Genomic DNA, 25,845 nt, shown 5'->3' with positions numbered 1-25,845 from the left:
GTTCTAGATCCTCACCTTATGCACCTGGCTATATAGGCTATATATATACATATATATGTGTGTGTGTGTGTGTGTGTGTGTGTGTGTATACACACACATACATATACATATATATATATATATATATATATATATACACACACACACACACACACACACACATATCTATAGGATGTATACACACACACATTCATTCATCGGGATGTATATTTAAGATTATTCAATTTATGTACTTGCTAACAGACTGACTTCAGGCAAGATACCAACCTGCCTGTGCTCTGTCTTCCTTATTTGCAAAGTGGGCATGATGATACCTCACATGAGCAATGAGAGGACTAAGATAATCCACGTAAGGTACAGGAACAGTTGTGAGCACCTAGCAACCTAGTATGTGCTTCAGAATCTTTTCTATTTCTTTTCTCCTTTTTGAGTCTTCTTGGCATCGTATAGGTTTGTTTAGCACACAGAGTGAGGTACTTGCCAAGTTCTCATTTCCCTAAGGAAAATACAGGGAATCCAGGTGGTGGACCCAATAAATCCTAGAGTCATTCTTGAGATCAGTTAATGATGGAGAGGTAGAAAATTAACAAAGAGTGGAGGGAAGGGGGGAGGCAACAAGTTGGGGCAAGAAGGAAGAAGCCCATGCTGTTTGGTTTTTGTGATGGAAATAAAGGAGTGGTGAGGGCTCGCTGGCAAAGGCTGGAAGTGTCTGACTGGCCAGGCACATAAAGAGGTTCTTGAGTAAAAAGAAGTGAGGCAGCTGTAGGATTCTTTTTTGCCTTGGGAATTATTTTCTTTTAAGGTGAGCTCTTTCAGGACTGTGTCTAAAGTGTGTGGGGTCCCTAGCAAATATTTTTTGTCCGGGCCCCTGTCTACATAAACAGTTTGAGTTACCCAAATTGACATATCAGCACCATTCTGGCAGGCTGATCTCACATGATCTTGCAAAATTTTCCTTCAGCCAGCAGGAGCAATCTACTTGCCAATCTGTCCACTAGAATTAAGGCTGGGCAATGGGCCCTGAGATATCTCATAAATGCAAATCCCCAAATATCTCTGAGAATCTGGTCAACCTCACATGCATGGGGGTGGGGTAAGGAATGAGAGAGGATCAGAAAGCACCCTGAAATGGAGAAATAGGGACCGGGGCTCAGGTGGGTCCTAGTCTGGGCTGGTGTGCTTCACCCATACAGCACTGCTGACCCTGGCCACTCCCTGCCACTGGAGGAAAACTTAGAAAATTTCAAAGGTGGAGGGCACTTCAAAGCTCAAGAACTCACTTGCCCAGAGCAGCACTGGATTCTTGGTCCAGTTAGACAAACAGCAAAATAATATGGGCTTTAGAGTCAGAATGGTTAAACCCTGTTCTATCATTCATTAGCTATGTAACCTTGGCAAGTGAGGCAAGTGACCGACTTCCTGTGACTCAGTTTTCCCACCTATAGAATGGACTTAATAGCACCTACTTCACCAAAGAGCATGGAGATTCTATAAGATGGTGCACATGAAATGAGATGATGAAGATATTGCACTGAATACACAGGAAGAGTTCAACTAGTGGAGGCTATTCTTCATAATATTTTCTGCACTCCACCAGGGAAGGTACTGTTCCATTTGCATTTTACCCAATGCCTGCTGACAAGTTGGAAGTGAGGGATAATTGAAAGTATTCTGGCTTGATGTAAGTAAAAAGTGAAAGGAGCAGGCAAGGCTGACTTGATTTAACCTGGCAATATGAGATTAGTTCTTCATTGCCTCTGTTAGGTCTCCCACATTGCCAACCTTTTAAAGCAATAGATTGGCTGACAGGGTGCTCATTTGGAAGGTTTCACCTGCCATTAATACCCCGGCTGCCTGATGGACCATCGTTACACAGGCATCCCCTCCCTCCCAACCAGAGCAACCGCCATTCTTAAATATTGCAAGAAGTGGGATTGTATTTGTGCTGCTTCTGGAAGTCCTGTTGGAAGTTTTCCTCTCTCCTCTTGCCAACTCTTTTTTGACAGTCCCTGAGTTCCAAGGCCAGAGATCCTTGCTCCAAAGCACCTTTGGCTTTTCTTACACTTAGCAATGGAAGATCAATCATGTCTGACCAGAGATCTGGCAGAATGGAGGCCCACTGAGAGTTGCTTTTCTTCGTTTCCTACTCTTCAGGACATGTGTGAAAAAGAAAGCAAAGGCTGCTTAGGAAAACCCAGGCACTGATACTGAAGACAGGGATATAATCTAGATAAGACCACTTTTTAATGGGACTCTAGCTTACCGGGAAGCTACTGGGGCATCTGGTCAACCCCTCACATATGGGGTTAGGGGTAAGGGTTGGTAGAAATTTTGTGACAATGAGCTTGTAGTGTGTATCCAGTTTTTCTTTTTTCTTTTGAGTGTTTATCAAAAGTAAACAAATGGAAAACAAAAACAAAAACAAGCACCATCAATAAAAACCTTTAAAACCAATTCTTCTTAAAATATAACCAGCACTGGAATCACCCGGGACCTTGTTAAAATGTAGATTCTAATTCTCTGGTCCTACAGTGGTCTGCATTCCTTACGTTTCCAGGTAACGCTGATGCTGCTGTTCTGAGCCCTGACTTCCAGAAGTCAGGCTCTAAACCACTGTTGGTCAAGGCATGCTTCCTGACCTCCTGCCCTGGAATCACCTCAGTGATTTTAAAATGCTGATTCTTGCTGTCACCCAAGCCTACTGAATTTCTGAGCATGGAAATGGAAAATTGGCATTTTAAAGAAGATTCCCAGGTCATTCTTTTTCCGACTAAATCTCAAGAACCCCTGCTCTGAGTTATTGAGAACGTCCCATAAATATCCATAGCAGTATATATGACTCTGAGAGACTAAAGTGGTTTTCCAAACTGGGGGATGTTAATGGGGGTTCCCTGAAACATAGAAGCAGAGGTGACACTGGAGGATACAACTTGGGAAATGTTGGTGAAGCAGGTAAGCTAGTTTTTTTTTTTTTTTTACAGCAGGACTTCTCAGAGCCTTTGACATGTGAATATGCATCATGAATCTTTAATATTGCAATGGAACATGAAGCATTTCCTGACCATGGACCCCTTTTGGCCCAGAGCATCTCCCCACAATAGTCTAGTGCAATACAGGTTGGGAAGCACTTCATGGACACAGAGCTCTAGGTTTGGGAGCTCTGTCCTTGGAAGGATGAGCCACACCTTCATCTACTCAATATTCACAAGTGGTAGCCCTATCTTTGAATGACCTTTTCACAAAATGCACACTTTGGGATGATTAGGTGCAACACACAGCACATCATCACTACTAGGACATTAGCTCAGAGTCCCTGTCCTTGGGCTTCTAGTGCCCCCCCAAAGCCAGTGTATTTCAGCAAAAAGACCCTATGTTACATGACACAACCTGGGGGGGTCAGTAGGATGAGGAAGCATTAATGGCAACCACGTCTAATCAGAGCTAATGGTTGGCACTTATGAAAAGCTTACTGGGGTGGGGGGCATCTGGATGGTTCGATCGGTTCAGTGTCTGACTGTCGATTTTGGCTCAGGTCATGATCTCAAGGTTCATGGGTTTGAACCGCACATTGGGCTTGGTGTTGGCAGTGTGGAGCCTGCTTGGGATTCTCTCCCTCTCCCTCTCTCTCCTCGCCTTCCCCGCTCATGCATTCTCTCTCAAAATAAATAAGTAAACATTAAAATAAAAAAAGAAAATCTTACTGTCTTACTGGGTCTTAGGCACCATGCTAAGTGCCCTACACTCATCCCCTCATTAAATCACCACCAGATTTTCAGGCATCATTAGCACCACTGTTTACAGATGAGGAACTGGAGATTTAGAAAGAAAATAACTTGCAGAAGACCACACAGCTTCTTGCATGTTGGGGCTGGGTTTGACCCAGTTTGTAGCACTCTGAAGCCAAGTCCTACATGGATCTGCAACATAAGGTCTGTTACAGTAGAATGTTCCAAATGGCTAACACACAGGAGTCATTGTGCCCACCACTATGACATGCTATTATCTGCACTAAGCTCTTTTACCTAAGGTAGGACTATGCCAATCAGAAGAGGAACAATTTAAATACATACTGGAGGGAGATTTACCTTTTGAAAATCTGGGATGCCAAGTGTTTTAGCCAGCCCTCTGCCCTCGCTCCCTCTTCTGATAGGTGGACCACCACAGGCTGTTCCTCTGCCAGCCGCTTAAGCTCCTCTGTGCTTTGGCAGCCTGCATCTTCCACCTTTTCCAGCCATCATCCCATATGCTCATAAGAACACTTTGAGGTGGCTTCTATGATGTCCATTTTGCGGATGAAGAAATTGAGGCTTGGAGAGGTTAAGAGCCTTGTCCATAATCACACAGCTAGTAAATGATGGAGGAGTGATTCACCCTCTGGCTGTCCACCTCCAATGGCTTCTATCCTCAATTCTTCATAGGAGGCTATGAGTAGTCATGGCCTTATAAAGGTATCCGGTGAGTATTGTAGGACATGGGGAACAAAATGCTGAGGCTTCAGAAAACATCTTCATTTTCTAGTTGTTCTTTCTCTCAGCCTGCTCTCTTTTTCCTTCCCCCCCTTTTCCTCCCTCTGCTGCTTCTCCTCAACCCAAACAGAGCCTCTAGGAATAATGATCTCACTTCATGAGAACTGGCCCACCTTGGACGTTCCCTGACAGGCCTCTCTGGCACAGTCTCACCCTTGTTAGCCTAGGGCCATGTTTTTTATACCTGGGGGATTTCTATCCTGGCTGCTGCCATCTCCCCACTTTTCTGTTACAAAAACTACTGGCAACAGAGAGCAAGGGTCTCTGATCTCAGCCACCGATGTCCCCAAATACTCACCCTCTGCCTGCTGTTCCTGGCCTCTTTCAGTCCAGTTATTCCCCCCTCCCCTGTGCCCCTCATCAACCTTGCTTTTAAAGAGCCCAATGACAGGTCAGACAGAAGCCAGCCCAGCAGGGGGTGGCGGGCTGGTGGGGTGGCAGACAATGACCTGCTGGGCCCCTCAGAAAGAAAAGGGGCTGTCACCACCGGCAACACCTTTGAGCAACAAGCTGGAACAGTTACTTTCCGTCTGAGGAGAGACCCCGTCTCCTGGGGGAAGGTGGGGGACTGTCCCCCCACCCCTCCTTGAGCTGAGAGAATTAGCAGAGGGCAGGATGTCTGTCCTTTTGCTGCATGAAGAAGTTATCCCCAGACTGCCAATTGGGAGAAGGGAGCAGACTCAGCTATTATACAAGCTTCCTGCTGGATTAAGGAAATCTGAAGTACTAATTCCTACACATGACTATTGCCATGGTCCATGTACTATGCTTAGCAGTCCCTGGATATCTCCTTGTTTCATTTCCACTTCCACTCTAGGGGCAGGCATAGGGGCTAGGAGCCAGTATTGTACTCCCAATTAACATCAAAGGAGCTGGAGGTTTGCAACTTATTGGCTGTGTGGCCTTGGGCTAATTAGCTTACCTCTCTGAGCCTTAGTTTTCTTATCAGTAAAGTGGAAATAATAACAACAACAACAACAACAATAATAATAGTTTAACAGGGCCTTTGTCAAAGATTAAATAGACCTTGTGCAAAGGCATTTAGTGTATAGCAACAATCTGTTTACTCTGGCTTTATAGATGGAGAACCCAGTCCTAGAGAGGTTAGGTTACTAGAAAGGGTTGGGCAGCTGCTCTTGACTGGTAGAGGTAGGATTCACACACAGGTGGCCCAGCCTCAAATATGCTGATCACTCTCACTACTTTACTCGTCACCAAGCTGGCCATGGTTTGTAAAGTCCGGCTTCGCTCAACAGTGATTCTTGGCAGCCCCTGCCTTTCCTCTTGTCTCAGAAGAGGACTATGGAGCTTGTATACCTACTGCTACCATCCCACAGAAGGTCCATGTGCAGGGTGAGCCAAGTTGAAAATAGAGATGAAGAGAAGTATAACTGTGTGTTCACGTCTTACTGAAAATAAATCATATATCTTACATTTAGATTTTCTTTGCATTAATAAAATGGTATGAATGGTAGGTAGTGATTTGGATGTCATTGTATGGGTGTATTTTTAATCCTAAAATGAAATGTATTCATACTAAAGTAATGTATTGCATTAAAGACAAGTGCTGTGTATCCCAGAGTCTTCTCATTAAAACCTCCATTCATTCAATTCATTTAATAATTAGTTGACCAAGACAGAGAGGGACCCTGTAGTTAGGAACCTAGATTCTAGAAGGGAAACAATTAACAGATAAATGTATATAGACTTAAAATATTTTTTTAATGTTTATTTATTTTTGAGAGAGAGACAGAGTGTGATTGGGGAGAGGCAGAGAGAGAGGGAGACACAGAATCTGAAGCAGGCTCCAGGCTCTGAGCTGTTAGCACAGAGCCCGATGTGGGGCTTGAACCCATGAACTATGAGATCATGACCTGAGCCAAAGTTGGATGCTTAACCAACTGAGCCACTCAGGAGCCCCTAAAAAGTTTTTTTTTAATGTTTGTTTTTGAGAGAGAGAGAGAGAGAGAGAGAGAGAGAGAGAGAGAGAGAGAGAGAGAGAGAGAAAGACACAGAGAGAGGGAGACACAGAATCTGAAGCAGGCTCCAGGCTCTGAGCTGTCAGCACAGAGCCTGATGCGGGGCTCAAACTCACAAACCATGAGATCATGACCTGAGCCGAAGTCAGATGCTTAACTGACTGAGCCACCCAGGCACCCCAGGGGTTTACTACTTTAGATACAAGGCTTTCCAGAAGTGTTTGGGGAGACACCTGAAATGAGGAAACAAGTCATGGAAACCTTTGGAGGAAGAGCATTCTGGGCAGAAGAAACAGCAAGTACAAAGGCCCAGGGTGGCAATGTATCATCAGAATAGAAACAACAAGATGGTGGATGTTGGGCGGGATAAGGGAGAAGAGTAGACAGAAGATGTAAGTGCTGAGTAGAAGCAAGAGCTCACTAACGCAGAGCAATGGAAGCCATTGTTGCGACCTGGACGCCATTCTGTGGGAGATATAATGCTCAGGGAAGGTTTGCATGGGGGCATGATGTGATCTGACTTTTAAAAGGATTCTTCTTTTTTTCAGACAGCCAGGAAGATGATGGGAATACAGACTGAGCATGCCTACCAAAAGCAGTTGAGCATCTTTCAAAACAAGAAGAAGGTCCTGCTGGAAGAAATTGGCAAGGAGAAGCTCCTGCAATACTACAAAAACATTAGTCTGGGCTTTCAGACACCCAAGGAAACCACTGATATTGATAAGAAATGCCCCTTTACTGGTAATGTGTCCATCCAAGGGTAGATTCTGTGTGGTGTGGAGCCCAAGATGAAGATGCAGAGGACCACTGTCACCTGCGACTACTACCTCCACTACATCTGAAAATACAACCGATTCAAGAAATGCTGCAAGAACATGTCTGTGCCTCTGTCCCTCTGCTTCTGGGATGTCCAGATCAGTGACACTGTCACTGTGGGTGAGTGCTGGCCCTTGAGCAACACTGTGCACTTTAAGGTGCACGAGGTCACCAAGGCCACCAGCACCAAGAAGCAATTCCAGAAGTTCTATGACTTGACATCTGCCCATACCCCAAGAAAATAAAGTTATCTTCCCAGTCTTGGGCCTAGCTAAAAAAATAAAAATAAAAGGATTCTTCTGACTGCTTTGTGTGGAATAGCCTGGAAGTTGGAAGACCAATAGTCCATCCTAGTGAAATTGGTGGCATGATCTGGGTTGAGGTGGAAAGATATTACAAAACCATGACCTTGATGGTTGTGAATAAATGGAGGGCCAGACAAGGGTGCATGCCCAGATCTGTGCAGCAACATTCATAGACAAAGGTGGCACATGAGAAATTCAGGAATGACCACTGCAGCAGACCACATGATAGTTGGGAAGTGACAGTAGTGGTGTTGGACACCAAAGGGTGCTTCGAGTGATGGGCGCCAATGGGCTGGGAGTTTCTCCCTGGATCTGCTCTCCCTGAGCCATGTGTTTTATGAGCGAGCATAGCAGAAGTAAGAGTAGGGGAAGCTGGCCCCAGTGACTTCAGTGTCCCTTTCTCTATGGATTCCCCTTTCCCTTGCCTCTCTTCTCCCAGAACTCAGCAGCCTTGGACTCTTTGGAGAACCTAATATACAACTACTTTCAGAAGAAGGGTCTGGGAGGAGCACAAGCAAGACATTTAGAATTAGGAGAGCTGGGCTCCAATCCCAGTGCTTCGCTGTTGACTTTGGGCAAACTACTCTCTAGCTCCTCAGTTTCTTTGTTGGCTAAATGCAATCCTCCATTGTTAAATGTCGGCAACTGATTCAAAGATGTTTTGTAGGCCAGATATTATCTGAGTGAGCTATCCAGATCACTGGGTTGTGATCTCTGAGGGAAAATACCATTCATTGTAGCATGAGTGGGTGTGGGATTGAGGAGGATACTTTAGAACAGGGACCAAATAATGGATTTCTGATTTTGAAATGTTATGTATTACTTGACATGATGGGCTTTTGGTTGGGAACAGTGTGTGTGTGTGGTTAGAGGATCTGAAGTCACATTACACAGGGAGATACTAATAATTAGACCTGTCATTTCAATAAATGGCATTCAGGCACTTTCTATAAACTTTCTAGTCAAACCTCACAAAATGTCTGCGAGGTTGGTGTTGCTGTTCCTAGTTTACAGATGAGGAAACAGAGGTTTGGATGGGTTACGTGCTTTGCTCAAGGAAGTAAAACCAGTAAGAACTGGAGCCAAAACTTACACAAGTCTGCTTGACCCAAGAGCCTGTGGACCCTGGCAGAAAAGGGCACAACATTGACTCTGTGCCTGAGGGGGAATGGGAGAAGCTCCAGGAAGTCACAAAGGTAAGAGACCAGGGCCAGCTACCACATACCCTCTCCTAGCATGCTCTTCCCACATCTGTCCTTTATTCCAGTGCTCTTAAAAATGGTGACAGATCCTGGGAAGTTGGGGCCCTGAGCCCCTCTCCATAGTCCCATCTCTGTGGCAGGTGAGTACAGTGATGAACCCAGGGTCCATATGCCAATCAAGTTGCCACTGCCTTGGGATGCAGAACTTTTTGGCCTGTACTCCCCATCAGGTGACCCAGGGATGCCACACTTGGAGGAATCACTCTATGTTAGCACTTGGGTTTCCCTCAAAATGACACCCATTGTGTCAAGTCAGTGATACCCAAAGTGTCAGTATCACCTGGGTACTTGTTAGAAATGCATATCCCTCGGCCCTGCACCAGACCTACTGTATCAGAAACTCTGTGAGTGGGGCCCAGAAATCTGTGCATTATGCCTTCCGGGTGATTCTGATGCCCACCGAACCATAAGTGTTTTCCATGTATTAACTCATCTGAGCTCACAGCATCCTATGAGGTGGCAGCTAGCATTACAGAGGACAAAACTGAGACTTTCAGAGAACAGTTTGCCCCTATTCATACTGTGAATTAGTGGTTGAGCCAGGACGTGAACCCAGAGCTCCCTGACCCCTAAGTCTCTTTATCACCCTGCCAGGCTGTCTCCCCTTGCAGCGAAAGATGCACATATGCAATGGAAGAAACATAAGGAAAGGCCACTGTTTCTCCTCTGCTGTAAGCACATGTGTTTAGGAATAACCCAAGAAGATAGATGATTGCAATTTTGAAGACCAAGATGCTAAATGGAGGAAGGCAAGGCAAGTACTTGGGGTGAACTTCACTCTGCCCATCAAGGCACATAAGACCTGGCTCTCTCTGTCCAGACCTGCTTCCCAAGCCTCACCCTCCACCACTCTCCACACAGGGTTGTCCTGTCAGTCTTCTCAGAGGTCCCCAGATGTGTGCTGCTGTCTCATGCCTCTGTACCTTTGCCAGTTTCTTTGCCCACAGTGCTTTCCCTATGTTCCTGAGCGAAGTGCTCTGTAGCTTTCTAAATTCAATTTTACCTGCTCTGGAAGCCTCTGAAGCCCCTTCCTTCTCTGGGCTGCCATATCCCCTCAGCCTTATTCTTAAATGTATTTTTTTAAATGTTTATTTGTTTTTGAGAAGAGAGCACAAGCGGGGGAGGGGCAGAGAGTGAGGGAGACATAGGATCCGAAGAGGGCTGTACACTGACAGCAAGTAAGCTGGATGTGGGGCTTGAACTCACCAACTGTGAGCTCATGACCTGAGCCAAAGTCAGACACTCAACCGACTGAGCCACCCAGGTGCCCCATCGTCTTTATTCTATCCTGAGTATATGGCTTTGTAGTGTCTAGTTTCACATATGTTTCATCCCCTCCACCAGACGTTGGATTCTTTGTGGACAGTCTGTCTCATTCACTCATGTGGTCTGGCTGTGTGTGTGTGTGTGTGTGTGTGTGTGTGTGTGTGTGTGGCTGGTATAGGGCGAGGTGTTTGTTCACCACCATCCATGACAAGAGGTGCGAACAGGGCCAGGACTAGGGTAAAGTGAGTGAGGCTGGCTTCAGTGCACAATTAAAGGGGCTCACTCTCTCTCAGGTGCATGGGTGCCTAGTCTAGTTCTTAGGTCTCAGATTGACCTTATCAGTAATGCCAGGCACACATTCTCTTGAGGGTGACGGGGGTCCCTGTGGGGGCAGCATGGCATAGAGGAAAGTGTGCTGGATTTACAGACAGGGAACCAGGCATCTGGCCCAGATCTGCCCTAGCCTGCTATTTGGCCTTGAAGAAGTTCCCTTCCCTCCCTGGGATTTTTGTACCTGCTGGAGAATCCACATTTTAGCCTCTCTGCCTCTGACATTCCCAGACTCCATGATTACTGTGAATCAAAGAGGTAGTGTCCCTCAGCGTGTGTGGCCACAGAATTCTGGAAATGGGCTTAACAGATCAATGCTGAAATACCTTGAGCTCAGGAAAAGGGAGGGAATTCCCCTGGAAAGGTTTGGTTTTCATTGTGCGGTGGGGGGGGGGGGGGGGGGGGGAGGGGGAGAAGGGCAGGCCCTGACACAGAGCTTTGGAACACACCTTGCAGTTTCCTTTGGATTCACATTCGGCCACATAGTTCTGGCCCCTCTCCAATCCCCCAGAGCTCTTGGCTGAGAAGATAGAAAGTCAAATAAAAGAGCACAGGCCTTGGGCAGCTGCTCGTGCTGTGCTACAGAGAACGTCTAGCTATTTAAAGTCCAACTGTTCCACTTTCCCTGCTTGTACCCTAGCATTCCAGTGCGTAAGCACTTTGTGGGAAAAATGCATTCCACATAAAAACTGGGGGGTGGGGAAAGCTAACGCCAATGCTATTTTTCAGAATGCTACAGAATTCATGTTTCTGAGGGGCAAAGGGTATTAAACACTCATAGATTGCCCTGCTCAGGTCCTGGACACAAGAGTCAGCTGCTGCAAGGGGCCCTCAAAGAAGGTTCTTGACTTGCATTCTGAGTCCTGGCATGGCTACATTTTAGCTGTGGGGCCTGGATAAGCCAATCCACTTATCTGGCCCTTAGCATCTGCCTCGATGTAAAGGATACTGAAGGCTCTTCTGGGCTATTGTCGTGATTATTTTGGGCAACGTGGGTAAAGTCTTAGTAAGTGCTCAATGCATCACGTCTCTGACATCAAGCCAAAGGACACTCCCTGTTCTGGAACTGTCCAGACCCCTCAGATATGTCCCTAGGAGATGTTAATATCTGCACCAGATTTCTCATTGTTGGCATTATTGACATCATGCCTTGTTGTGGGGGTTGTCCTGTGGATACAGGATTATTTTGCAGCATCCTGGGCCTCTACCCACTAGAGGCCAGTAGCATCTCCTTCCTTCCTCCCTGCTGTGACTCATAAAATATCTCCTGATGTTGTAAAATGTTCCTTGGAGAGTAAAGGTACCCCTGGTAGAGAAACACTGGTCTGGACTGAGGGGGGATTGTGGGAGCAAGAGAGCTAATCCTGGCACCAGGGCCCTTGAACCTTTATTCAAATGCTGGTCACAGGCACCAAGAGTGTACTTGCTGCAATCCAGGAAGTTTCTCTGGCCAAGGAAAAATACAGGAAGCCAACACAAGGCTATAAATGCTACCTCTTTGCCACCAGTTAAATCTGTGTTTTGATCCTTTAATTCCCTAAAATAAGTCCACAGTGTTTTAAATTAACTTTTTTTTTTTGCAAATTATGCATTTTAATCACAATTTTATGAAGAATATTTGATTTGTCATCTAATCAGGGAAAAATATAATCCCTTAAGAGACACTTAATAATCATTTAAACTACTAAAAACTTCATTATAAAACACTGAAGGTGTGATGTTAGGTAAACCCATGAACGTTTACCCCACCTGCCAACAATTCCACGGTAAAATACATTTAGTGTGAAAAGGTCTTCAATGGACAAGTTTTCTGTTTGAGGTGACTTTTACTGAGGGTTCTTTATAAAAAAATTCTGCACTTGTTTGACCCTTCTTCAGAAACAGACTCCAAATTTTGTTAGCATTTTAGAAATGAGCTGCTGCCTTTACAGTAGCAAAGCAATCTATCACAGTGGTTAGTTGGAAGCCTATTTTGAATATTACTTTCTCAAACCTCTGTATCCTTATCTGTGAAATGGAAAAACTATGAAGAGACAGATTCATAGAACCTCTGTTTCTGCTATGAGGACACAGACAACATACCAGGAGGATACAGATGGGATAATTTAGAAGTGTGACATATGCTGTGAAGGAAACACCACAGGGGGATGGGAGAGAGACAGGGGTAGATTTTACAGGTCAAGACAGGCCTCTTTGGGGAGGGGGCACTGGAGTGAGAATGGAGAATGGCTGCAAGGAGCCACTCATACCAAATGCCCAGGTCAGAGCATTTCTGGCCCTGGATCAGCAAAGGCCCTGAGGTGTGCCTCAACTTAGCGTGTGAGGATGAGGGGCTGGCCAGAGAGGATGCAGCAGAGTGGCCGTGGAGGGCAGTTGGGGACAGGTGAGAGAGAAGGAAGGGACATGTCATAGAAGGCCCTGCAGGCTAAGGTGAAACATTTGATTTTGATTTTAACTACATGAGAAGCCCTTTGAGGGCATGGCATCTGATTTACAATTCAAAATGATCTCTCAGGCTGCTGTGTGGAGGAATAGACAGCATGATGCAGGAGCAGTAGCATAGACTCCCACCTGTTGGTTGCCTTTCCCATTACCCAGATGCATACAAAGCTCTGCACAGGGCTCACTGCATGTAAACTCTCAACCAATGTCACTGATTATAGTCTTTATATGCAATAAAGAATGGATTCTATCTTTTTTTTTAAGTTGCATAGAAAACTGGCCCCCAACCCTCAGTTTCCTAAACAGAAGGTTCTCTAGTTAAATATATTCCCAGAGGTCAAAGATCTTATTTACACTAGATGATCCAGAATAATTTCAGCCCTCTGTTGCCATGCGGTCCTCAGTTGGGGTTAGTTCTGCTTCCCTCCCAAGGAAAAGAGACCCAGTGCCTGGCCAGCTGGCAGTGGCCTCACGGCCAAATTTTCCTCCTAAGCATTAGATATATTGTCTTCCTCTCTGGGAGCTAATTGGGGACTCTGTTTATGACTCCAGATACATTTGCCACAAGGTCTTTGGACTGCAAGGGGAATCCTCATCCAACCCAATTAATAGAGCAATGTTGCACTTCTAAGCTGACCCCCACCCAACCAATCCATCAACATGATTTGCACACATTAATCAAGGCATTTACAATGGGTTCACCAAGCTTCATCTCTCATTGGATGAAGAAATGGGACTATTTGGACTTGACAACTATAACTCTTCCAGAGTCCCTGAAGTCCTAAGCTTGGCTCTGCTAAATGCACAGACAAGGTGTTATTAATTAACAATTGAGATAAATGCCGGAATAGCATCCCTGAATCATGTCAAACCAATTTGGATGGTTTATGGGATGGGGAAAGGGGGGAGGAGGCCGTGGGCAAGGGGTGGGCTTTGTCTGTTCCAAGTGCTTTGGACAGACTCCAGTGTTATTTCTTCTCATTTAGACCTGGCTGGAGTGCCTGGAACTCAGGCCAGCATCCACATCTCTTAACCCAAGGCAGCCTCCTTTGGAGACAAACAAGGAACCAAACTTCGCAGATGGAGGAGAGCTGGAAAATACTGTTGTGAAGAGCAGCCTGAGTGGAGCCTTTAATTTAAGGAGAGAAATGTAGAAGCTGCTGGTGGATGGAAGAGCCACAATCAGGGGTTAATGACCACACAGAATGGTGGCTTTGAAGACTCTCCTAGGAGAAAGACTGAAGACATTGGCCTCCATATTGTGATGGGCTTTCTCTCCTGTCCTGTGGCCAACACCCACACTCTGTGATAGTCACTTCTCTATGCTCCCACTGAAGGAAGGTCTTCCACTCTGTCAGCCCTGACTATAATAATTATAATAATGTGTTTATACATCTTATCTTTCCAGATGGATGTGGACTCTTTGCAGACATGTATCATATCTTATTATTTCCAGTGTCTAACATTCAGTAAACCCTCAATGAATCTTTGTTAAACCATGAACAAATAGCTAGTGGATGGGTGGATGGATGCGAATCTCCTGATGATGGAGAGTTAAAGGAGTTTTAAAATTTGAAGGTTTTTAAGTTTTTTTTTATTTTCAGAGACAGAGACAGAGAGAGAGAGAGAGCAAGCACAAGGAGGTGAGGGACAAAGAGAAGGAGAGACAGAATCCCAAGCAGGCTCTGCGTGATCAGCACAGAGCCTGGTGCGGGGCTTGAGCTCACGAACCATGAAATCATGATCTAAGCTGAGATCAAGAGTCAGATGCTTAAGTGACTGAGCCACCCAGGAGGCCAAAAGGTTTTTTTTTAATTTTGAAGCAAACATTGGTCACCTCTTCATCTGGGAATGGAAAACACTTCTAAAACACACTCAAATTATTCACTCGAAAACTAAACATGAGAAAGTGTTAATATTTTTTCAATTACTTTTTTTTAAGTTTATTTAGTGATTTTGAGAGAGAGAGAGAGAGAGAGAGAGAGAGAGATTGTGTGTGTGTGTGTGTGTGTGTGTGTGTGTGTGTGTGAATGGGGGAGGGGCAGAGAGAGAATCCCAGCTAGGCTCTGCACTGTCAGCATGAAGCCCAATGTGGGGCTCAGCAAAGGGCTCAAACTCATGAACTGTGAGATCATGACATGAGCTGAAATCAAGAGTCAGATGCTTAACCGAATGAGCCACCCAGGTGCCCCACTTATTTCTTCTTGAAATAAAACTCCCCTTTCCTCACTTTACTTCTTTTGTGTTCTAGGAATTCTAGGAGGGAGGGTTTGGGGTGTAGGCACTATGACTTTGGGCTGGGTCAGCCCACTCAGTGGAAACTATTATTTAAACAAGTTTGGGTCTGCAGACCACTTGTATCAGAATCCTCTGGGGTGTTTGGCAAAAATGCAGATTCCTATATCCCATATTTGACTTAATAAATCAGAATCTCAAGGGCAGGGGCCTAGAAATTGAAATGTTTTTTAATTCCTTTTTTAATGTTTATTCATTTTTTCAGGGAGAGAGAGAGAGAGAGAGAGAGAGAGAGAGAGAGAGAGAGAGAGAACATGAGCAGGGGAGGGGCAGAAAGAGAAGGAGACACTGAATCAGAATCAGGCTCCAGGCTCTGAGCTGTCAGCACAGAGCCCAATAAGGTGTTGGAGCTCACAAACCGTGAGATCATGACCTGAGCTGAAGTTGGGCTCTTAACTGACTGAGCCACCCAGGTGCCCCTAGAAATCTAAATTTTAAGCAAGCTCTCCAGGGTGGTATACAATGCTGAAATTTGATAAGCACTAGTTAGAACCTCAGTGGTTATGGACTGTGGGAAAATTACTGATTGGGCTCCATCTATGTGGATTCGGCATCCGTTCTAGAAAATAGTAGCAACATCACTACTAATGACATTAGAGCTGGCAGCAGCCAACATGTGGGGACATCCCATGAGCCAGGCACTTTGTGAAACATATTGCATATGTTCCTCAGTGAAACTTCACATCTACTAATGGAGGTGGCATTATCATGCCTATTTCAAAGACAAGAAAAGACTTTGAGGAGTCACGTTACTTGCAGAAGTGGGACACAAAGACTGACCCCTGAGCCTAGGCTTTTAACCTTTATGATGTTAGGGTGTCACCTGAGTAACCAGAGAAGTGACAGGAGAAGGAATAAAAGTCTAACTTTCCGGGCTGTGTTCAAGCAACAGAGGGAAACACAGACAGCTTGCTAATGCAGTAAAGCAAGATGTGATGCAAGTGGGACTGTGGACAAGCTCAGCTTAGGAAGGGCTTTCTCCCACCCCCTCCACTCCAGGCCCCCACCCACAGACTGGAGAGGACATCTGATGGGATTCCATGGGCACTTCATACAGACTCCCAGGTTGGCTTGAAATGATGGGAGCTGGGCTTTGTAGAGACAGAGGGCTGGAACTCCTGACTCTTAAGTTCTGGGTGATAAAAGGGTGTGGGGAAGGAGAAAGGCCTGTCTTTCTAGGCCAGACGGTCTAACAACGCTTCCCCACTTTGAGGTTCCCACTTTTAGAGGAAATCTACACCCTTTCTCCTACCCCTGGCTGTGATGAACTAAATATCACACCTCTGACTTGGTGGTGATAATTAAATATTATCCGCCTGTCACTTGATGCACATGTTGTGTGTATTCTCAGACTTTAATGAGCTGGTATTTGTCTTCTGTAAGCAAAAATATTTCTTTGAGTCTCTTCTTTTTCAAATTGGGGTGAGCAGTTCAAGTGAAGATCTCTCACTATCAAAAAGACAGTCTACTTGCTGGCATGTGTGTCTGAACTGTTTCTACTTCTTCTTAGGGTCAATGGCAGGGAAAGCTTACCCCTTCAGAATCAGCCATTGCTTTCCTGAGGTTAAGTTAGCGGTCACATGGTTGGGGGGGGTGGTTGTTGGGAGACTTTGAAAGGGATGGGATTAAGAATGCAGGGAACCAGCATAAACTGGTTTTGTGGGATATTTGAATGCAGCTTTTTCCAACAGGGCTTCTCCTGTAAGCACCGCAGAATCCAGAAAATATTTGGGTGAAAATTTTCTCAAGTCTTCTAAGGAAGGCACTTAGCTAGTACCATTCTAGATGCATAGGAGAAGAGTTAACTCATTCCATACAATGAATGTCTTAGGACAGTGGCTCTCAAAGAGAACCTGCATCAGCATTATTTGGAAATTTACCAGAAGTTAAAATTCTTGCATCCCACCCCAGGTCTGTGGAATCAGAAATTCGGGGGGATTTAGCAATCAGTGTTCAATCAAGCCTTCCAGGTGGTTTTGCTATAAGCTAAAGTTTCAGAACTACTAATGGCCATAAAGCACCAGGGCTTAATTCTCTCCCAGAGGAGCCCAGTGTGCAAAAGGCCGTTAAAAGGGCTTCAAATATCTGCATCAATATTTGTATCTATATCTATCTCAGTTTAAAATAAAAAAAAAAAAACATCTATCACTTTAAACTGAGATTTTTTTTTTAAACGTAGAGTGTTCCCAGATGAAAAAATGATTTGCCTCTTCCAACTCACTTTGGATGAGCATTCTGTTACTTCCCCATTCATGAGGTTCATAACAAATGTGTTCATTGCAGCTGCTCCCCAGGCTGATATTCATGCTCTGTCTGGGTGCCTCCTCTGACCTACTGTCAGGTTTGGAAGCCACATAGCCTTGCTTGAGAACTCCCAAAGCAGGAGAGAGCCTGGGGCAGAACTCCTACCCCCACCAAAACAAACAAAAAAGTGATATAATTAGTGTGCTGCAGGATTGGATCTGGAGTTGATGAGGAGCAACTTTAATATTTATCAATAAACAGCAAAGTGCTTAGCACACCTCCTAGGGAAGTAATTAACCATAAAAAGGATACTCTGTGCTGAGGAATCTCCTCCAAAAAAAGAACTCAGTTAATTGTGAATTGCTTACGCCAGGTGAGAGACAATCCGTGTCTACCTCTCTCACCTGACATAAGCAACTCTGAATTAACTGGGAGTTTCTTTTTATAAACACTATGCAGAGCCTTTTTTTTTTTCTTGGTGGCTAATTACTTCCTTGGGAGGTTTGCTTTAATAGTTCCCATAACAAGGCCATTATTGTCTTTAGCATAATCACTGCCTCATTTGCTTTTGTGCCTTGCCTTTCTGATGCTCTGCCTCTGCCCAGCGGGAGGGACCCTGCACTGTGCTTGTAGCCTAGTCCTCAGACCAGCACCAGTCGCACCTATTGAAGTCTCCTCTAGCTCCACTATTTCAGGAATTTGGTTTTCTCCTGGAACGAGCTGCAATCAGGGAGGGGTAGGGCTGGTGGAGAAGGACGTAGATGGTGCAGGTTATGTTGGGGAGACTGAGTCCCCCTTCCCTATGTGCAGCATTCCAGCCATTTGCTAGGCTTTTACCTGCTGACATCTGCAGTGGGGAAGGGCACCAGAGCAGCAGCTCCTTTCTGAAAGAGGAAGGAGCTGATCTATCTGTAAGCAACCACTTTGCTAAGTGAAATCACCAGGGACCAGGAAAAAAAAAAACAAAAACTGAACCTTGTCAGGATAGGTAATGTGATTTTGACTCAGTCTTGGGAAAAAAAAAATGTATGGATATATGCAGTTATGCCTCACTTCATTCAAAAATGAATTAAAGTGGCTTCTGTTTTGGCTCTGTTTCAGTAAGGTAATGAATGAATGGGAGCTCTGTAAATTACATTGGCTCTATAAACTTTTTTGATTGGTGTACTCCTATCATTATATGTATGTTAGCTTATTTACACATTATGTACATGTATAACAGCAAGAATATATTATGGAAATTGCAAAGTGTCTATTAAGAGGACGAGGAAAAGTAAAAATAGAATATCTAACACTTTCAACCATCACCCTGATGGATTACACCCCCTTCTGGACACTACCTAAACTGACCTTGGGGTCATGAGGGCAGGAGATGACATTTCCAGAGCACAGGGATTGACAGAGTGGGACTATACACATTTTTATTAAATCAAATAGTTGAGTGCATGGATCCTCTTACACTCTGAAACAACTTGCACTCTGAGAGAATTCTGACCAGTTAGTAATTTTGGTGGGAGTGGGTCACACACCTGTACCAAATCCTAGGGAGCACTGCTCCACATTCTTAGGAAATCACACAGCCCCTATGCTACTGCAACTCCATTTAGCCCCAGAATTTTACCATTTCATCAGGGAATAACACAGGAAAGAAAATTCAATTCAGAAGTTCAGAACAGGGATTGGCAAATTTCCTATAAAGGGCCAGAGGGTAAATATTTTAGGCTTTATCAGCCATGTGGTCTCTGTCTAACTATTCAATGCTGCCTTTGAGGGTGATACATAAACTAATAGGCAATAGGCTATCTTCCAATAAAACTTCATAAATGAACACTGAAATTTGAATTCTACACAGTTTTCACATCTCTTGAAATATTGTTCTTTAGATTCCCACCCCACCCCCCCAACCTTTTGAAATGTAGAAACCAGTTTTTAGCTATATAATGCCAGGCAATGCATTGGATTCGGTCCGTAGTTTGCCAACCACTGGTTGGAAAGTGGACTTTGGAGTCAGATCTGGGTTTGCGTCCCAATTTTACTATTGGTAGCTCTTATAAAGTTACTTAACTATGGTCTAAGCTTCAGTTTCCTCATTTGTAAAGTAACATCTCAAAGGGCTGTAAGAATGAAGGGATTGCCTGTGATGTCTGAGCACAGAGTGAAGCACATATTGTGATCATCATCATCGATTTGTTTATAACTTCCAGCCCTGAAGGGTCAGGCAGGAGCAGGGACCCAAAGGCAGAGCCAGGGCCCAGCCACCTTTCTGTGGTGGTGCTACTTGCCAATCCAAAGCCAGCATCAAACCCCAGTGCCTTCAGCCTTGTCTCCAGGAGCCCCTCCCCCCCCCCCCCCCCCCCCCCCCCCGCCCAACGATGCCCCCGCCCTCCCCCGTTCTCTGCTGCATTTGCTTCAAAGGAAATGTTACAACAACATTTGACAATAGTATAGGGGAGGTCTTTCAGGAAAAAAAATGACTCATGACGGAAGTATACACAATGCTCTGCTCTTGAGGGGCTGGGAATTAGAAGACGCTTGCTCACCTCCCTCATTATCCTTGTTATCAGCACAGGAGGTTTCCATGGCAACGTTGCATCCGGGCCCTCTCCAGCCGGTCTGGCAGACACACTGCCAGCTGTTCTGACCCAGCGTGCATCTCCCGTTGCCGTTGCACAAATCAGGGCAGCCATCTGGTTGGAGAAATGGAGAGGATGAGAAGGAGGGACGTGAGGCCATGCTGGGGCTGCAGGGGAGCCATGCAAAGGGGGAGCAAGGCCGCAGGGCAGCCACTGGGCCAGCCTCAGAGTGGGGCCCGTGCCTGCCTTCGAAAGAGTCAGGGAAGCAGGCAATGCATGCAGTTGCAAGACAGTGGGGTCCCAGATGCAGGGGATCCCCAATGACACTGACCTGTGTGAAGGGGTCTGAGGCAACCTTCCCAAAGTGGGGAATATTCCAGAAAACTAAACCAGCTCTGAGCTTAAAAGCCTAGGTAGGCTGTTATTTCTAGCCAGTAGCTCAAAAGTGAGGCTACCTCCAAAAAAAATTTTTTTTCCTCCATTTTTTTTTAGAAGTACCTTCTGCAGAAAAGAGAAAATTCCCTATCAACCCAGGATGGAGGCAAAGTGCCCTCCATCATTCAGAATCTCAAGGATACATTTATGTATGATTATTACAAGCTTCTTATGACCAAGAACTGGATGGCTCTGCTGGGCCATTTTCATATTTTTGTAATATTTAGTTTTAAGGGGCACTTTAAAATGTTGGCTGTTTATCACTCAACCTATTTATATCATGATTTAAAAATACTGCTGAATCTGAAGGCTGTGGAAGGAGTGGGTACTCAGTGTCATGAATGGGGAAAAGAGAGCAATGTGTATGTGCGTGGGGAATGAGGTGGTGTTCGAGTAATTCCGATTTTGTGGTAATATTTTCTTTCCTCTTTTTTTTTTCCTGCGGTGGGGAGGAGTACAAAATCAGCAGCCTACCTAATTCCCTAATCGCTCCGGCACCCCAAAACTCTGCACCTACCACTCTTCTGACCTGAGCTTGGGTGCCAGGAGCCCGGGTGAGGGAAGAGGAGGAAGGGTAGCAGGGAGCACTAACAAGGGAGGGGAAAGTCTCCCCCCTTCCCCCCGGCAGAGCCTCTGTCACCCTTTATAGGATGTGGAGAGCAGCACTGAATTGGTAGGATATCACCACACTCCCAAAACCTACTTGCTGGCAAGCTTTCCTGGATATGTTTTCATTTTTCCTTTAACAGCTTTATTGAGCCATAATTTACATACCATAAAATTCACCTGTTTTAAGTGCACAACGCAGTGACTTCTGGTAAATTTACAGAGTTCTGCAACCTAGTTATGTTCTTCTTACTTCATTTAAATATACCCCAAATGACCACTAATTTAATTGTCCCAAGAATGTAACTTCCCTGAATATCTATCTCTAATTCTATCTCCACCTCTGTCACCATATCTATCTCCAGCTCTTTCTATATCTAGTTTTAAACCACACAAAGTGCAGCGGGCGGGGCAGGGGGAGGTTGGACTGTTGTGAGGGGATGAAGAGCTTTGCAATGAGAGAGGCAATTGATGTGAAACCATTCTGGCCCAAGTCTTCTGAATCAAAAGCATGCATCTCCCCCTACTTCTCTCTCCAGGGTTCCACAGGCCTTAGAATGACATTTTAGCTCTCTTGAGTTTCCCTTGTGAGAATGCCAACAAACCTAATCTGTGCATGTGGCAGTGGTGGGAATTGAAAGGACTCCCCCCAGGAGGAAAGGTCTGGAGTGTCTGAAAATGAGTTGAAATTTGCTTATTTAAGATATCTTACATTTGAAAATTATTCCCTCCCATCCTTTCCAGATAGTGGTATGGGTTAGGACCTGAGAGAACAGGATAAGGAAAGGAGGAGAAATTCTATTTGGGGGAGTCTCTGTGAGGAAGCTGAGCTGGCTTGAGAGGAGAAACAGGAGACTGTTACCAGAGAACCTGTTTCCTTTTGCTGTGTAGCCCAGCACTAAATCCAGGATGCAAACAAAGCATAAGTGTCTGCATAGCTCAAGAAGACTTGCTGGTATCCACACTTATTTTTACAGATCCCAGACCCAAATTTCCATTCATTTTCTTACCAAGGAAGTGACCATGGCCCTGCCTGGAGAACCGCTGACATCCCCTTTGTTCATACTGTGGGTGTGTTCTGGGAGTGGAAGCCATCAGTTTCAGAGAATTACCACAAACATTTCACAGGAGCAAAATGAAACTCAGTAGAAAAAGCCCAAGGGACTTCTCAGAGGTTCTCAAGGAAAAGAGTGTATCTCCAACCTCCAGCCACCTCCAGCTTTACAATTTCCACCAGTAGAGTTTTGGTTGAATGGATCACAGGGAATACACTAAATGACAGACCTAGCAACATTTGCTCAGCACGCCATCTATTATATGTGCTTTGTTATTTAGCCACTTTGAGGTCTCATGTTTGACTAAAATCACACCCAAAGTCTCAACAGAAGCCTCATTGTGCAGGAAACCCACGTCGACTACATAAAATTTAAATTTGCAAAGAACACTAGCATGTCAGTCAGAGATAGGCACTCAAAATATCTGTGCTCTTAGATTGAAATGAAGCTTTTTCCCCCTTTCTCTTTTGATTTTTTTTCCTCCCCCCAACCAACCGAAGTGAGATAAACAGACCACAGTAGCAGGTTTTCTCCACATCATATGAGGAAGATGAAAACATGAACAGTGGGAAGCTGGCAAATCTCTGAGAAGTTTCGGGTTAGCTGGGAATTAATGGACAGCACTTTGCTTTTAGCTTGAAGAGGAGGAAAGTAGCCTTGGCAGGTGCGTGGTGTTGCTAGGCAACCCCAAGCTATCCCCAGCACAAGTTCATTCGGCTGATGGCCTTCTGAGGAGGTGATTCGTTGTGTTTGTAAAGTGCAAAGCCAGCTTCTGCTTAAGGAAAAACAAAATGTAGGAAGTAATTAGTCTGGAGGGCAAATGGGCGTCAGGTGGCAACTTTTCTCTGGAGAGGATTTTACAACTAAAGTTGGAATGGACTTATGGGCTCATACTTGGGGATCCAAAAGATCTCCCATATGGAGTCTTCTGGATTTCAGGCTAGCACTGCTGACTTCCTTCAGTGTCCACCTCTGAGATCACTGATATAGAATGCGGTAAGGCACATTTTTTCATTCTTTGCACAGCTAGGCAGCTGGCTGTCTGGAGACTCCAGGTTCTATCATGACCCTAGGCTAGTGGGTCTCCACTGAGGCTCGTTAGTTCCTTTTTCTTCTTTTAGGGGACATTTGGCAAGGTCTGGAGACATTTTTGATTATCACAACTTGGGGAGGATGCTACTGACATCTAGTGCATAGAGGTCAGGAGTACCGCTTGACATTCTAAAATGCACATGACAGTCTGCATAACAATACAGCTTCAAATGTCAATAGTGCCAAGGTTGAGAAACCTTGCCCTGGACCCTCAACTCCATGAAACTGGAGAGTTCCTTGTTTGCTGGCCTCATGTCAGGCACATTGTAGATGCTTGAATGAATGGCCAGTCAGGTTGTGCTGTATCATTTCAGCCTGCCTTATCTATAAACTCTTCTGAGAGTCATGAGAATATGGCGCCCCCTTCTCAAAGATCAAAAGAGAACTTTCAAGGCCATCAGTGATATCTTGGGCTGGTTCTATCAGAATTCCAATGCTTTTGGCAGGGTGGAAATGATATAGTTTCTAAGACTTCTACATACAGAATTTCAACCACTAAAACAACAACAACAACAGCAACAACAACAACAACAACAATCCATCAACACAGTTACCAGGTAGGCAGGCTTTTTGCCTTGACAAAAATTGACCTAATGCAGAAATTTGGGATTAAAAAAAAACAACAACCCAAAACTCACACTTATACTCCGATGACTCCCAAATCTTTACCTCCAGTCCTCTGAGGTCTATACCTGGACTCCAACTCACATCTCAACATCTCCATCTGTTCACTCACAAGTACCTCAAACTCAAGAGAATTTGGCCTCTTTACCCCCACCTCCCAAACTCTGATCCATTGATCAATGAATGGCACCTCCATGTACCCCAATGCCACAACCTTAGAGTCATTCTTAATACCCTCCACAGTCCTCCACCACCTCTGTCATCTCTTATACCTTGTCAACAACCAAGTCCTGCCCGATTTTTATCTTAACAATAAGAAGTCCTATTTGTCCTTCCTCCTAAATATCTCTGGAATCTGCATTTTGTTCCCACCCCCACTGCCTTGCATTAATCCAAGCCTCCTCATCTTTGCTCTGGACTCTTGTGAAAGCCTCCTAACTGGTCTCCCTGCTTCCAGTCTTGCACCACCATCCACTTCTCTATGTTCAGGAAACTACACAAAACACATCCACAGCTTTCCATTGACCCCAAGGTAGAGGCTGAAGTCTTTCACCTGGCTTACAGACCTTATGTGAACTGGTTCTCATGTCAGCCCATCTCTGTATCACTTTAGGCTTTGGTCAGATCAAAACTGTTCAGTCTTTCTTCATCTGCCTAACTTCAACCATTCTTCAGATCCCCACCCAGAAGTCATCTCTAGGAAGACTTTCCAAAGCTCCCAGTTCCAGGCTAGCTACACCTGTGATAGTGCTTTTATCCTGCCCTATCCTATCCTACCCTACCCTACCCTTACTTACCCTGCCCTACCCTATCCTGCTCTGCCCTAGCCTAGCCTAGCCTACCCTATCCTACCTCACCTTACTTTATCCTATCCTACCCTATCCTATCCTACCATATCCACCACACTGTATCAGAACTGTCTAGCATCTCCTTGATACTTGCATCCATGTAGCAGCCACTCCTTAAGACATTTTACTGTCACTTGCTAGAAAATTATTGCAATAAATGTGTACATAGCCAACTATAATTTGAATGGTGCCTCTAGACTTATGCAGTGTACAACTGAACAGCTTCCCTGGGCACTCCTGTTATGAAGTAAATATGTCAGGGCAGGTGCCATGTCTATCCTGTTTACTCTTGGATTGCTAATACTCAATAAATAGGGAAATGAATGAATGACTTTTAACTGAACTCAGAATCTCCAACATCTTTGGCAGAGTGGAAATGGAACTGTTTCCAAGACTTTACTACACATGGAATTCCAAACACTAAAAAAAAAACCCCAAAACCAAACAACAACAACAACAACAACAACAACAACAACAACAAAAACCTCCAATGACACAGTTACCAGGTAGGCAGGCTTTTTGTCTTAACAAATGTTAGGCATGAGGAAAATAATGTCTAAAGTACAGTAAAAAGGGAAGCATAAATGCACTTGAAGAAAGCTGTAATTACCATAAAAGGCTTTTCTAAAAAAGCATCAAGGAATGTTCTGCCATGTGCAGCAATTTAGAGGTAGAAATAAGTGGCTAATAGTATATAAGGAGTGTAAGGGGTATGTAGTGTATAAGGGGTGTAGAAAGAGAAGAAAGATCTTAACATTCAGCATCAAGCACACCTTAGAAAAGCACACCCTACCCAGATAGAAATGAAGGTGAAAACACAAAACAGGCTGTGTATAAATGAGGACAGATGACAGGAAAGCTTGAAAAGTGATGGATCCCTGCTTGGCTCAAGAGACCATTAGGAGAGCTACTGCATCCTGGAATAAACCCTGGTGGAAAGTCTTCTGAATCAAGGGGAAAACCTTAACCTGGTTGGGGTCAGAAAATTCTGGGATTAAAACCTAGATTCGCCTCTTGCTGTCTGTGTGACCTTGAGCTGGTGTTTCACCTCTTACTCCTGTTGGTAAAACTCTGTATCTTACAAATTAATCTTATTTACTGTCCTTCCCAATATAACCTGCATGAAGGCTGGGTCTTTGGTCTCTTT

General features: G+C 44.8%; 1 protein-coding gene and 1 pseudogene across 19 annotated transcripts in view; one reads left to right on the top strand and one right to left on the bottom strand.

Annotated features, from left to right (window-relative positions):
• The window catches only part of TENM2 (teneurin transmembrane protein 2), a 1,291,038-nt gene that overhangs the window by 94,170 nt on the left and 1,171,023 nt on the right, over nt 1–25,845 (bottom strand). For all 19 annotated transcript variants that reach the window (XM_053907069.1, XM_053907085.1, XM_053907075.1 and 16 more), the window contains one exon: nt 20,006–20,152. In XM_053907069.1, the coding sequence (XP_053763044.1) occupies nt 20,006–20,152 (147 nt within the window). The remainder of the gene's footprint in view (nt 1–20,005; nt 20,153–25,845) is intronic.
• LOC109267452 (40S ribosomal protein S11-like) lies at nt 6,898–7,618 on the top strand (annotated as a pseudogene).

This window comes from Panthera pardus, unplaced genomic scaffold, assembly GCF_024362965.1.
Source record: "Panthera pardus isolate Hobbes unplaced genomic scaffold, ASM2436296v1 HiC_scaffold_2, whole genome shotgun sequence".
Classification (NCBI taxonomy): domain Eukaryota; kingdom Metazoa; phylum Chordata; class Mammalia; order Carnivora; family Felidae; genus Panthera; species Panthera pardus.
Note: the sequence above shows the minus strand (reverse complement) of the source record. Positions and strands in the feature narration are given on the sequence as shown.